The 14,323-nt window shown below is 34.4% G+C and overlaps 1 protein-coding gene across 1 annotated transcript in view; it reads right to left on the reverse strand.

The window, feature by feature from the left end:
- LOC145689209 (uncharacterized) overlaps window positions 1-14,323 on the reverse strand; it is a 46,612-nt gene that overhangs the window by 8,243 nt on the left and 24,046 nt on the right. Inside the window, exons 5-6 of the mRNA XM_081763345.1 lie at window positions 8,759-8,861; window positions 1,953-2,235 (exon numbers count right to left, since the gene is read on the reverse strand). Of these exons, the coding sequence (XP_081619471.1) occupies window positions 1,953-2,235; window positions 8,759-8,861 (386 nt within the window). The remainder of the gene's footprint in view (window positions 1-1,952; window positions 2,236-8,758; window positions 8,862-14,323) is intronic.

Genomic DNA, 14,323 nt, shown 5'->3' on the forward strand with positions numbered 1-14,323 from the left:
TCCGGCTCAAATTTGGATGAAAGAAGATAAGGCGATGATGTAATTTATCAGAATAAATCGTGAACGTGAGTGTGTTTCGATCGTCAAGCCTTACGTATAAAATTTTTTGAGTATCCTCTCAGGCTATACTCAGAACGTCTGAGGTTAGAGTGTTGAATTGCCGGTAAATATGGTTTTGATAGTTGCTTTTATTGTTTTTATACATATGTAACAAAATTCATGTTACAACGCATGGGAAATGATTTTACACATGAAAGAAAGGTCCATATGACATAGCGAAATACGGAGTCGTAACAGAGTTATGAGCTGTCACAAATGTTGGAAAATGGTAGAACGAAGAAAGAGCAGAAAGCTTTTGAACTTTTTAATCTATTCGTAAACACCTCGCTGGGGTAAAACGTTGCGCCCGTATTTTGCTGAAGATCTTTGATTAATTTCAGCTCCTAGACCACAAAAATGTTTACGGAAGTTGTTCTGTGGTCCAAATGGACTGTGGCGTGCATGTTCAGTTTGCAACAGCACAAGGAGAACTGAAATGTTAACGCTCAAACCTACCATAAGGGAAGACAATGATGCTATTTATCGGCTTGAGACCACAGAATACGGAAAATCATACAGCAAACCTATAGATGTTTAGAGCAAGAGTGTACATACGTCATGACTTACTCTCATATATTAATATATATATATATATATATATATTCATTAAAATGAAAGCTATTATCAAACGCAGGTGAGCAAATGGTTCTCTGACTTCTCCAAATAACGCATATGATTAAACATGTTCGAAAGCAATATTATATGATAAATTGAAGATTACATACAACATACATACAAATATATTTATTTCTCTTCGAACAATAATGTGAGTATTTATCCTCGAAGAATACTGTGAATTTTATTCAATATATATTAATGTTTATCTTCGGTATGTTTTCTAAGCGGAAAGTGTCTGAGGATATGAAAAATTGAAAACTGGATTTTTTCAGAGAATTATTCATAGAAGTGAAAACTGTGAGTGATATAGAAAAACTTATTAAATATTTGAAATTAGCGTTAAAACGTTTCCTTACGATCGGGTATTTTCACTGATATGCAAGAAAGAAGTTTTAGTCTGTTTCCAATGTAATAGATTAAAGCAAAACTTCGAATTTTGTAGTGTATGGGGCCCTACGTTATAAGCTCCTAAAGTATACGAAGTGTGCAAGAAACACAAAGTAAACACTACTGAAGGACGGCTTTTATGACGATATTTCCACCATATAGAAAGCAATGGCGACAAGCTTCAACTCCATTACAGTCTTTCAGAAAACATGCCATGACTTACTGGAACATACAAAGCTGTGTGTGGGGAAAGGAGATTCCAACTGTGAATAAACAAAGATAAGTCAATCCCTCTTTAGTGTTTAAGTATTTTTTCAGGTCCAAACTTGTTTCCAAATTGCCTCTGTTACTTATCCTAACACTTCTCTTAATTAATTCAAACTATTTTATGATATCTTTAAAGCAATAAAAATAGTAGAGAAATATATACACCAATAACGTTCCATTATACAGTTTCCATAACTTCAGTCCATTAACAACGTTTCTGACAGGAAACGAACTTCATATAGAAGAAGAAACCCAGATCATTTGAAAGTCTGGTTCTATAACGAATATTAAGGTATCATCTTCTGAGTTATAACAGTTTGCCAAAAGAATCAGTGCGGTGGACAAATTTTAAAAAGAAAAACTGGTGCCTTACAATTTCCTGCTATTCTTTATATAATTTGTTAGACAAAGGGTAATTATATGAACTCCTTTCAATAGTCAATAAATAGTCTTGTTGAATAATCCTGTTTGTCAATTTGACTATTAGAACAATTCATGGCATGAAATGTAAATTAATGTAAGTTAAATACCAGTAATCATTAAACAAATTTAAAGCAAATTATTAAGAATATCTTACACACCTCCATTGTAGAATATTGGTGGAGAACATTGACATATATGCATGACTTCTTCATATTGGCATTGTAGATTGCAAGCAACAGGATCGTAAATGGGACTAACATCCAACTTCTTCTCCGTTCGGAAATAACACTTGCGCTGACGAGGTGACAATCTTTTGATATTTGGTGTGCTCACTGTACTTGTCAGACTAAATAAAAACACATACATATTCTTGCTTGTTTTTCTGTACTCAAAATACTTGGTCATCTTATCAGGATATGCAAATGGGGAAGACAAGAAAATCTGAAACAACAAGGCATACATCACTGCGTTAACGGAAATAAGTAACGGGAAACTTGTTCACATACGCATTTAAAAAAACTGTGTTTTTCGTTGAAATTACTTTTTCAGCTTTGGATTTCTAAAATTGCGTCAACAATAAAGCTGTAAAGCTGTAAATATTTTACATGTTTGTAGAAACCTAGATTCAGTGGCGTTTCCAAGAGGCGTTTTGGAGTTTGAACCACCCCTGAACAAAAATAAAGATTTATAATATTAAGTTATTAAAAGAACACCTGAAATTACATGAATTTGGGAGCTTGAAATCCCCACCAATCTTGACAATGTTCTGCGTACACTACTGCCTAGATTTACCATAATTCATACATATATTATGGCACCTTGAAAATTAAATCTAGTGGGGAAGTTATATAAATTAAATAGTATTTCTTACAAAGGACATCACTCAATTGTCCGGCTGAGATTTTAATGAAATTTTGTTTTCTGATAGAGGGCATGTATGCATTATTTGTGATGACAGAAGGTGCATGTTTTCTATTATTTAAATAATTTTTAAGAGTTGTGATATGGTTATTAGAGATTACTGCACAAGTCCCTTACTACCCTCTGTAAACGGAGTGTTAATGAAAGGAAAACCATGTAGATTAGGGGGGAGTTACATGGTAGGTATGAGCTTGACACCAGCCATCTTGAAATCCGCCATTTTGAATTGGGTCAAGTTTTTAAAATGGGAGTAGGATAATATGATACATATTTATAATTTCAGGCTAGAATTTAATCAGGAAAACAATTGTAAAGTTAGTTTTAAGATACGCACATTTGTGGAAAAGTTACAGGCATATTAATTGTTGATACTTACAATGTGCGTAACTCCCTTACCTCCGCTTCTAACCCGCGTATTAATGATAATAAGTGGATAAAAGCTTTGGTAATACATATTATGCCTAGAGGTAAGTGTTACGGGAAGGGTAACCTTGACGGCGGCAATCTTGAAATCCGCCATTTTGAGTTAAAGTGAAGTTTCGAAAAATTAAAACCATAGCATGTGACACCTCATTTTAATTGCGTTTTTCCCAAAAAGCTAATGGTATGCTTATTTTTGTTTTATAGTTAACCAGTATGAATTTAGGACTGCTTCTAATGTGCACCTAACGTCCATTATTCGATCTTTCAAATTGGCAACACTTCTAATTTTTACCGCATGTTTTAAGATTCCAACTGGCACTCTTGTTGCCATGGCTCATATTTTTAAAATTTATTAGATTTTTCAAGAGTTACGACTTGTCAGTTCATGAATAATGTTGGGATAAGCATCCAGCAAAATATATGCAATAATAATAATAATAATAATAATAATAATAATAATAATAATAATAATAATAATAATAATAATAATAATAATAATAATAATAATAATAATATCGCACGATCCTCTCAACTTAGGAAAGTGTAACTTGGTATACACATCTTCGATTCGGATGTCCGGATGACACGTTAATGTCCGTTTCCTTTAGATAAATTTTACTAAGGCAAGCACTTTCATAGATGTCTATTCGTAATATACAAAAAAATAGTTTTACTGTTGTAATATCTTATGTGTTGACAAATAAACGGTAACTCAACAGACAAATAATAAATAAATATTTGTCATACATCTGGGCTCAATAGTTTACGCTATAGCAAGTCTAAAATAAGCTTAAGAAAATGTAGGTCTATTTCCGTAAGTAAAAGAAATTTCTTATCAGCTCATTCGTTTCTACTAATAGCTGAAAAGAAAAATAGTTTAATGTATGATATTGATAAACATACATTTGAATTAGACTGCATCTTTAGTATTGTTATTATATCTTTTAAAGTTTCAGGTATAACCTTAAAGGAAATTTGTTAGTTAAACAATAATATTAACAAAGAAAATGGAAATTTGGATTAATTGCGAGATGGAAGAATACTCTAGAAATATTTTAATCACATTATTGAACTCAGTGTTTGAATCTTTAGACTTTCAATTGCAAGAATATTACTTGTAGTGACGAGTCATTCCGCATAGTTCTGTGTTTAAGCAATGCGAGGCAAAATTTACGCTTAATTTTGTAATATTTGTTATTACAAACTGATTTTTCGATCTGACGTTAGTGTTATGTTTCTTTTTGCTTTTCGGAATATTCAATTCGCCGCATAATTTGTCACAGACTTGTTAGCAATAGTTTCATAATGTATGTTTTATATTGCATTGTGGTTCGCTTATTTTACTAAGCAAATGAGATCAAAGATCGATAGTTACCACAGCAATATACAAGAGAATATAGAAAGCAACCATGACTGTTCTAGTGACTTGCAGGTGCGCGCTGCTCCAGATTCGATTCCAGGTTGAGCGCATTCATATTTTTATGTGTTGCGGTGGTTATAATTCTGCCTTAAACTCTTATGCACACGGGTATCATACTTTACTAGTTTGTGCCAACGCAACTCAAAATGTACGTTTTACTTTGTAATAATCGGCATAGCACTTACAATTGATTATTCCGGCTTTTGCATTGCGATGTGCTTCGCGGGATTTTACGAAGATTGGAAGGGAATGTTATTCCACCTCCCATACAGCCTCGAGGCTGAGAAATAACGAACAAAACAAGAACAAATAACAAATATTAACTATTTCATTGGAAATGAGTTCACACTTACGAAGACACTTATGTGTCGGGTGGGGAGGATTGCGTGCTACAGTGAAATTTAGAGCTGTGTCGGTGGTAGTTCACTACCAGAAGGGCCACCCCTACCGAACTAGTCTAAATGGATTAACCAGACGAAGAGTGTTCTGGGAGAAGGCAGCAGTTCTCCAGTAGCCAAGTTCGCGGAAATCATAGTGATTGGTACGGCAAGTTGGACATTAGTCCCAGGCGTGGTCAGAGTGACTTTAACGGCTGGGATACTGCGGGGTGGAAGGCAACGGGAAACCACCACTCTATTTTCCCTAGTTTGCTGGCAGCAAAAAGAGAACATATGAACAATGGTCTTTCGCAGGTCAAAATATAGTTCCGGAGGTAAAATATCCTCCCATTCGCATCTCCGGGAGGGGGATGGCTTGGGAAGGACTATTGGACAAAAAGTAATAATAGGGGGAAGACAGGCAGAGAAAGAAAGACAAGGAAAAGCAAAAGGTTTAGGATAGGACGTGGAACGTACGTACTATGTTACAGGGAGGAAAATTAGAAAATCTTAAAGAAAAAATGAAACAAAATAATTTAGATTCGGTAGGCGTTTGTGAAGTTAGATGGGAAGGTAATGGGCTATTGAACAGCGAAGGATATAGAATGTTTTACTCAGGTAATGAAAAGGGCGGTCATAATGGCGTAGGAATAATTCTTGGAAAGCGCTTAAAGGAGAAGGTAGTGAAAGTAGAATTTATTGATGATAGAGTTATGATGTTAAGACTTAAAGGGAAAACGAAGGACCTAGTGGTGATACAGGCGTATGCACCGACAACTTCGCATGCAACTGAAGAAGTAGAGGAAAATTATGAGAAAATATAAGAAATTATAGATAGGGAGAAGAAGGGTGCATGCACAATTCTAATGGGACATTTCAATGCAGATGTGGGAGAAAAACAGGAAGGTAGTATCGCAGGCAAATATGGTTTAGGCGAAAGAAATGAAAGGGGAGAGAGACTGGTGAATTTCTGTAGACAGAATTCACTAGTAATTGGGAACACTTGGTTCAATCAGCGCAAGAGAAGAAGATATACATGGAAATCACCAAAAGATGGCGGAAGATATCACATAGACTATGTTATGATTCAGGACAGGTATCGGAATACCTTAAAGAACGTGAAGACCCTTCCCGGGGCTGATATTGTCTCTGATCATAATCTTGTGCTGGCCGAAGTAGATATTCAACTCAAAAATGTAGGCAGAAGAAAAGTAGGTAACAAAGTGTTGAATACTGAAAAGTTGAAAAACGAGGAAATAAGAAATCTTTTCGTTGAAAAATTCAAAGAAAAATGTTCAAACGAGGAACGAATAGGCGCAGGTAGTAACGCATGGTGGGAACATATTAAATGTTGCTTACAGCAGGCTGCAGAAGAAGCAGTAGGTTACCGCGGACACAAAACTGCTAAGAAACCATGGGTTACAGAGCAGATGTTGCAGAAAATGAAGGAGAGGAAGATGTGGAAACAGGTTAATACAGAAGAGGGCAGAAAGATGTACAGAAAGTTAAATAATGAATTACAAAGAGAAACAGACAGAGTGAGGGAAGAGTTTTACAAAAGAAAATGGAAGGACATAGAAGAATTAGAAAGAGTTGGGAAATATGAAGAAATGTACAAGGAGGTGAAATCTATGGAATTTCGGAGGAAAGAAGGGGGTATTGTGAAGGCAGTAGAAAATAAGAATGGGAAGGTACTCAGCGAGAGAAATTAGGTCATAGGAAGGTGGAAAGAATACTTTGAAGACTTATATGAGAGTAGGGATAGACCGTGTAGCCTAAGTGTTGGAGTAGAAAATGAAGTAGGCGAGGATGATAAAGGATTTAGTATTCTTCGGGATGAGTTTGAAAAGATTATAGAAATGGAAAGGCAACCGGAATAGATAACATACCAATCGAATTCATTAAAAATATAGGAGACAAGGGAAAGAAAGAATTGTTCCGACTATGCAATGAAATATATGAAACAGGAGAATGGCCAAAAGACTTTCTGAAAACGATCATGATACCGATGGCTAAGAAATCGAACCCGAAGAGATGTGAGGATTATAGAACTATTAGTCTCATATCTCATGCGGCTAAAATTAATCTTCGAATACTGAACAGAAGGTTATATGAAAGAACAAATAAAGAAGTTGAGGAGGAGCAGTCCGGGTCCTGAAGAGGCAAGGGCACAAGAGATGCAATTGGATTATTAAGGGCGATCGGTGAAAGATTTATAGAAATAGGAAAAGAGGTGTATGTAATATTTATTGATCTAGAAAAGGCTTTTGACCGCGTGAATTGGGAATTGTTGTTGGGAGTTCTAACAAAGATAGGGTTGGAATGGAAAGATAGAAGACTCATAAGAAACTTATACATGAACCAACAAGTAAGTGTTAGAATAGGGGAAGAACTGACGGAAGAGATTGCAATTGGAAGGGGTGTTCGACAAGGATGCTGCCTCTCGCCAACACTATTTAATGTCTATCTAGAAGAGATAGTGAAAAAGAGCCTATATGATGATGATGGCATTTCGGGAGAAGGTAGAATGATTAGATGTATAAGATTTGCAGACGATATGGCGCTTGTTGCAGAATCTGAAAAGAAAATCAATAAAATGTTAGAAAAAATGAGAAAGGGCTTTGAAGAATATGGGATGAAGATAAATGTTAGAAAGACAAAAGCCATGGTCATTGGAACGAAGGGGTCTGTGTCAAATATAAAGATAAGGGGGGGGAGAAAATAGAACAAGTGAATAGTTTTCGATATCTGGGTAGTATTCTTAGTAATAACATGAAGTGCAAACGTGAAATAAAAGCAAGAATAGGAATGGTGAAAGAAGCGTTTAGGAGGAAGAAAAGTCTGTTTTGTGAGACCTTGAATAAAGAGTTGAGAAAAAGACTTATAAAATGCTTCGTGTGGAGTGCTGTACTGTATGGAGCGGAAACGTGGACATTACGTAAAAGTGATGAAATTCGACTGGAAGCCTTCAAAATGTGGGTGTGGAGAAGAATGAGATGAAATCTTTGAGTTTTACGTCCCACGATTATGCCGGTTAGGGTAAAGGAGACGGTGATTATGAGAAATGAATGAAATGGTGGAATGAAGAAAGTGGGCGGAAACGGGAGAACCCCGAGAAAACCCACGCACACGGTGTTTGTCCACCACAAAGTTTACTTGGCGGAGGTTGGGATCGAACCCGGGACCCCAAGCACCAGAGGTGAAAGCTGTACCACTGGTGGAGAAGAATGGTAAGAATTAGTTGGGTAGAGCGGAAAACGAATGAGAGAGTGTTAGAAATGGTGGGTGAGAAAAGAACACTTTTAGATATTATTAGGAAGAGAAACTGGTTGGGACATTGCCTAAGAAGAGATTGTATCATGAGGGACGTCCTAGAGGGTATGGTGGCGGGAAAGAGAGGGAGGGGGCGAAGGAGACTACATTTAATCGATGATATATAAACAGAAAGATCATACGCGAAGATGAAGAAGATAGCGGAGGACCGTGGAACATGGAAGCTTCTCAGCTGCGGCAAGTGACCTGCCAATAAAGGTAAGAATACCTATGATGATGATGATGTAGCTTGTGCTGTTCATAAAGAGTAAAAAGTTGCCATTAGTTTAATACTAAACATCTACACTAGTACTGGCTGACATAAAGAAAATAAATCGTTTTAGGTTCATAAGTAAAATAAAATATCCTCATATTAACTCTTTCACTATTTTGATAATATTGTTGATTTTTTTTTTGAAAACGCCAAATTTTTGTAGGAGATCTTATTTTGAACTTTATCAATAGAACCTATAATTACGAGAAAAATGTATAAGTTAAATATTGTTTTTACCTTTGTCTGCTCCTGAGGCATTAATATGACAAATCTTGGTCCCAGATCACTGCTTGTTATTGAAGTGTTTAAGATCATGTTACTTTTATAAGTGTGTTCACCACTGAAATTAAGTTAAAATGTTCTCATTTATTAACTCGAAGTGTTACATCTAATCTATTAAATTCTGTAATAGTATCTTCACGCAAATTGTCAATCAGTTACATATATAGCGATAAAAATTTAGATTTTCCCAATTTTAACATTCTATCAGTCCACAAAACAAAAACAAACTGCTTTTCCTCTGAATAAATTCCTTTTTGTGCTTTATGTATGCTTGAATTTTCCATACTTTATTTAGACTTTCCTCCAGACTCCCCGAGAACACTCTACATGAAAGTGATGAAATTGCAATTGGTCTCTAATTGGAACTTGAGACAATTTTTCTCCATACTTCGGTATCAAAGTTGTTCTATTAATTTGCAAGAGACCTTGAACTTTATCTACAATCATTAACAGATTTTAAAAAAATACATGACAAATAATCATTATGTTTTTATTAATATTTCATTTCTCCAATACATTCAGAACTACACCAGAATTTGACGAAAGTCTCGTAATACGATTACTAGCATTCTGTAGTATAATTTTAAAATGCACAAATTTTAATTCATTCTTTATTTCTTCATAATATTTTATAATTACATACTGTACGTCGTCGGGATTCCAAGTACCACATACCAGATCCGAATGATTCATTCTAGCACCAAATAAGTATTTCACCAACCTTTCGGTATTACTATGAAACATTTTTCGACGTTTACATGTCCTTCTACTTTATTCCTACGTTGCAGCCTAGACTCCACTAAACACGGGAAACATTAGTAGTAGGGACCCCCGTTTGCCCGAATGAGTCACCCCTACTTGGTATGAATGAGTTAGAGATGTTTTGGCCCTGGATTGCGTCACCTATTGAAATTTTACTTATGCTTACTCAGGAGCCAGGGACCAGGGAATGCATAGCACCACTCAGGGTACGTAAGATCACCTTGATTCAAATGAGAGGGGAGCCTATAAGACCTCGTTCCCTTTGATGAGTATAAAAATATCAATTTTGAAGTTTTTTTAAGCCTATCGCCCTCTTGGTTATCCAATTCAGGGGCCCCATGTAGCGTAGCGTTAGTAGGAATGAGTCAGAGATAGTTCGGCCCGATTATCGCGTTACATGTTGAAATTTTTGCTTATGCTTCTCAGAGGCCATGCACCTGGTGCGAATGAGTCAGAGGTATCTTCGTCCGGCTAATGCGTTTGTATGACGTTATTAAATTGTTTTTTTTTTTAAACTGAGGTTATGATTGTTTATTTGTTTTCTTTTATGGGTATAAAATAACTAAAAACATGGTCCTTGATCTCTTTCTTGATGGCGTATTACGTTATGAATTAGTACAGTCTTTATGTATGTTTTTTTAATTTCGTTCCCTTTTATGACAAAATTTGGAGATTTTTATCCCCTTTGATGAGATGTTATTATCCAATATCGTTATATATTTAGACGAACACTGGTGCGAATGAATTAGAGGCATTTCGTCCGAGCTAATGTCTTCGTATGACGTCACTGAACTGGGATTTTTAGATTGGAGGTTATGACTTATTGTTTCGTTTCTTTATGGGTATAAAATTACTAAAACAAGGTTTTTGATTTCTTTCTTGATGATTTATTATATTATGAATTATTATATATTAATAGAATGAATTAGTATTAGTATTAATGTGAAAAATCGAAAACTTTGTGAGGAATATTTAACTTTTGGTTAAGGTTTAGTTTTCATTACTTATGGGACTCGATATTCAATTGTAAAAAATGTGTCCAGGAAAGTATACAATTATTTGAGACATATAAAAGAGGGGGAGGGTCGTCCCCGGACCTGGCTAGTACCTCATAAATAACAACAATAATTTATATTGTATTCGTTTGTGGATTAAATAAAACTGTTGCAAAGTTTAAAAAGCTTCTTTGTATATTGACTTATAATCATATGTTTAAAAGAAAACGTCAGCTATATCGTGTTACATATGCTTACGTATTCGTTGTCAGTATTATTGGCATTGTTGGTTATTGCATATCGAACAAATATGATTTTCAACTGTCAAATAGTGTGTAATGGTTTACTTTGTAAAGATAAATTCATTCTTTGAGAAGGAGAAAAGGTATGGGATGAGATGATTTTGGACCTAGTTAGTACCTTCCGTTCCCGTTCATGGATTAAAATAAAAAATGACGTCATATTACTTTAAAATTTCGCGATTGGTGGGTTAATTTGCAGAACCAAAGTCATGGTTTCCAGAACTGATTTTAGATTTGATCACCTAAAATTGCTAAAGATATAATTTGGGAAAGTTTCTAGCCTTATGTAATCTTTTTATTACATTATACGCTCGCACTGTCTAGATTTAGTCTCCGAAGGTCTTGAGTTTGAATCTCGATGAGAGCTTATATGACTTAGATGTTAACTTAAATTCTTGTGGTATTTAGGATTTATGCTCTACATAGACGTTGCGTGAACTCTTCAAAGAAGAATTTGTTGTCACTTTATTTAAATGTAATGAGGATATGCGTACCTTATTGCACTCCTCTTAAGCTTTTGATAAGAAAGAACTACCGAAGCTATATGAAATTTTAAGGTCATTTTCTTGGTCCTGGTGTTAGCTCGTGTGATTTATATCTTAAATAACCTTGACGGTTTAGTTTATATCATCATCTGAAAATATTTTAGAACGTGCGAAAATTTTTCAGTGAATGCAAAGAGGGAATTGTTTCGCGGTTAATCGTCAAACCTTATACGATTTTTAACTGTCGATTAAAATAAACGGTTTTTAACTATTCGATTAAAAATAAACAGTTTTTAACTATTCGATTAAGAAATAAACGGTTTTTAACAATTCGATTAAATTTTGAGTCTTCACTAATTTGCAGCTATTACAAAAGTTCAAGTGAAAAATTGAAACTAAAAGTTTTTCGAACTCAAAAGTTTCAAATAAAATATATTCAAACTATTTTTTTCAAATTAAAAACATCAAACTAAATTTTCGAACAAAATACTTGAAATCAAAATTTTCGAATTCAAATTTTCAAACCAAAAAAATTCAAACTGAAATTTTTGAATTAAAAATTGTTCAAACAAATTTTTCGAAACACATTTTGAAAAACTAAAAAATTTGAAACCAAAATTTTCGAACTAAATGAATGAAATTAAAAATGTTTGATTTCAAATTTTTCAAACCAAACAATTTTACACTGAAATTTTCGAACTAAAATTTTTAAACTAAAATTTTCGCAATATGAAATCAAAATTTTCGAACCAAAAGAAGTGCAAACCAAATTTTAGAACTAGAAAGTTGAAACTTAAATTTTCGAATGAAAAAATGAAATGAAGCTTTTCAAACGAAATAATTCGAACTTAAATTTTCGAATTAAAAGTTTCAACCTATGTCGAACTAAAAGTTTATAACTTGAGACTTTCAGATCAAATTTTTGAACCTAAAATTTCAAACCAAAATTTTTGAACTGAAAGTTTAAACAAAATTCGGACATTCGAAATTTTCATAAATCTTTTAGAAAAAAATATACAATGGTTTGAAACTGATCACTTAATCAGATTACACCTTAGAAATAAACGGTTTTCAACAAATGACCGTTTTCGACTACATTTATAATCTTAAAATTCAAAGTGTAAAACTTATTAATGGATTTCAAGGTCATTCTAGAAGTTAGAGGTGGAGATTAACCAATTTTGAGCAAAGGTAACTTTTCGTCAATAACTAGAACATTTTTGTTGTCACACCCTCGCTCACTGGCGACAGCAAGAGAAAAGTTACCGGGCATTTAATTTCACAATTTGGCGGGATTGGACACAGTACGATGGACTGGAATGTGCTTTTGTTTGTGCGCTAATGTTGGATTTAAGAAGAAAAAAAGAAATACTGGGTACATCCTTTATATACAGTGAGAAAGGGAAACGTTTACACGCTATATTATGATTTACGCAATTATCCCTCGAAGTTCTTCAGCTACTGTAGAATGAATGTGATTACCTTTGATGAACTGTTGTCTCTAGTAGCACCGCAAGAACAAAGATTAACACAAACTTCAGACTAGCTGTGCCACGTGAAGAAAAGCTAGTAGTGACATTAAGGTAAGCGTGTGCTATGTGTGTACTAGATTGATTTATCTGTAATATAATCGTTAATAATAATCAGACCGTCTAATGGCATTGGTCCATTTAGCTGTACTGTGATATAAGATTCAAAATCTAATAGGTTTCGGTGGTAAAGCATTCACCTCTGGTACATAGGGTCCCTGGTCCAATCACAGCTCGCGCTAAATGGGGATTGTAGTGGACCAACACGGTGTGAATGGGTTTTCACATTTCCTCCCATTTTCTTCATCTTGCCATTTTATTCATTCTCATCATCACCGTCTCCTTTAGCCTACCCGGCATAACCATGGAACAAAACTCCAAGGTTTCATTTCATTTTCATTTCAAAATGCAATAGAGTCCTGTGTTATTTTTTTTCTTGTCTCGAAAACTTATTCCAGTTTTTTACAATAGCGAAACACACTTGTTTCCACAATTTCTTCTTTCAATTTATATCTGAATATTCTTGCAAACTTTTTTTTTTATATAATGCTGGAAGTTTATCTATTTCCTCAATTTTTCATTGTCTTTATCACTAATTAAAGACATACATGTATTAGCTTTCATTGCCAACACTTCTTTTCATGCGCTACACATGGAACGAGCTGTTATGTGAAAAACCTTGTAGAAAACATTTATTTTTTCTCTCTCGGCTAGGAGGTCCCTGGCAACTTTTCTGTCGCCGTCGCCGCAGTGAGCGGACTCCCATAAGACTCAACGCATTTAGCCAGAGCAACAAGATAGTTGCCTGAAAAAATGTTGCCAGTGAGCGGTAGACCTTACAAAGAAAATAAACAACAAATGAACAACAGACGGAATCTGAGACTGTGACACACTCAGTTATGCCAACCCGTGGGAAAAGTCCCATATTGTGAAGTTTCTTGACAATAATTTCTTGCAATGGGATAAAGGGAATTTTTGTCAAAATTGGCAGGATTTATGTTTTTTTTACATATCTATTCCATTGACACCAGCAAAATTGTCTGTAGGCGAGTAGACAATTTAGTCTTTAATAAACGCGAAATTAATGCTAATTGTCAAATGTTGATAGTACAAAATGCAGGTTAGTGTTAAAGTGATTTATGTTGAGACTTCAGAATCTCAAAAAACAATTGGCAAAGAACGTTAATTGTACTCCGATATTTAAAAAAAAGAAAAAATGAAAGAAATAACACCATTAACAAAAGAAGATAAAATTAGAAACGTCAATTTCCAAAGCATTCCATGCGAAATGACTAAGCTATAAAATTTATATAGTTTAATTATTTTTAGTAGAAGATCATGGCACAAAAGGGTGATGGAAATACTAGACTCAACAAAAATGTATTTATCTCTTTCGATTAAGAAAATGCGTGTTCATACGATGTTTGATCAACGTAGAAAATCATTT

The sequence above is a fragment of the Thermobia domestica genome, chromosome 7, assembly GCF_964235325.1.
Source record: "Thermobia domestica chromosome 7, izTheDome1.hap1.1, whole genome shotgun sequence".
Taxonomy (NCBI): Eukaryota; Metazoa; Arthropoda; class Insecta; order Zygentoma; family Lepismatidae; genus Thermobia; species Thermobia domestica.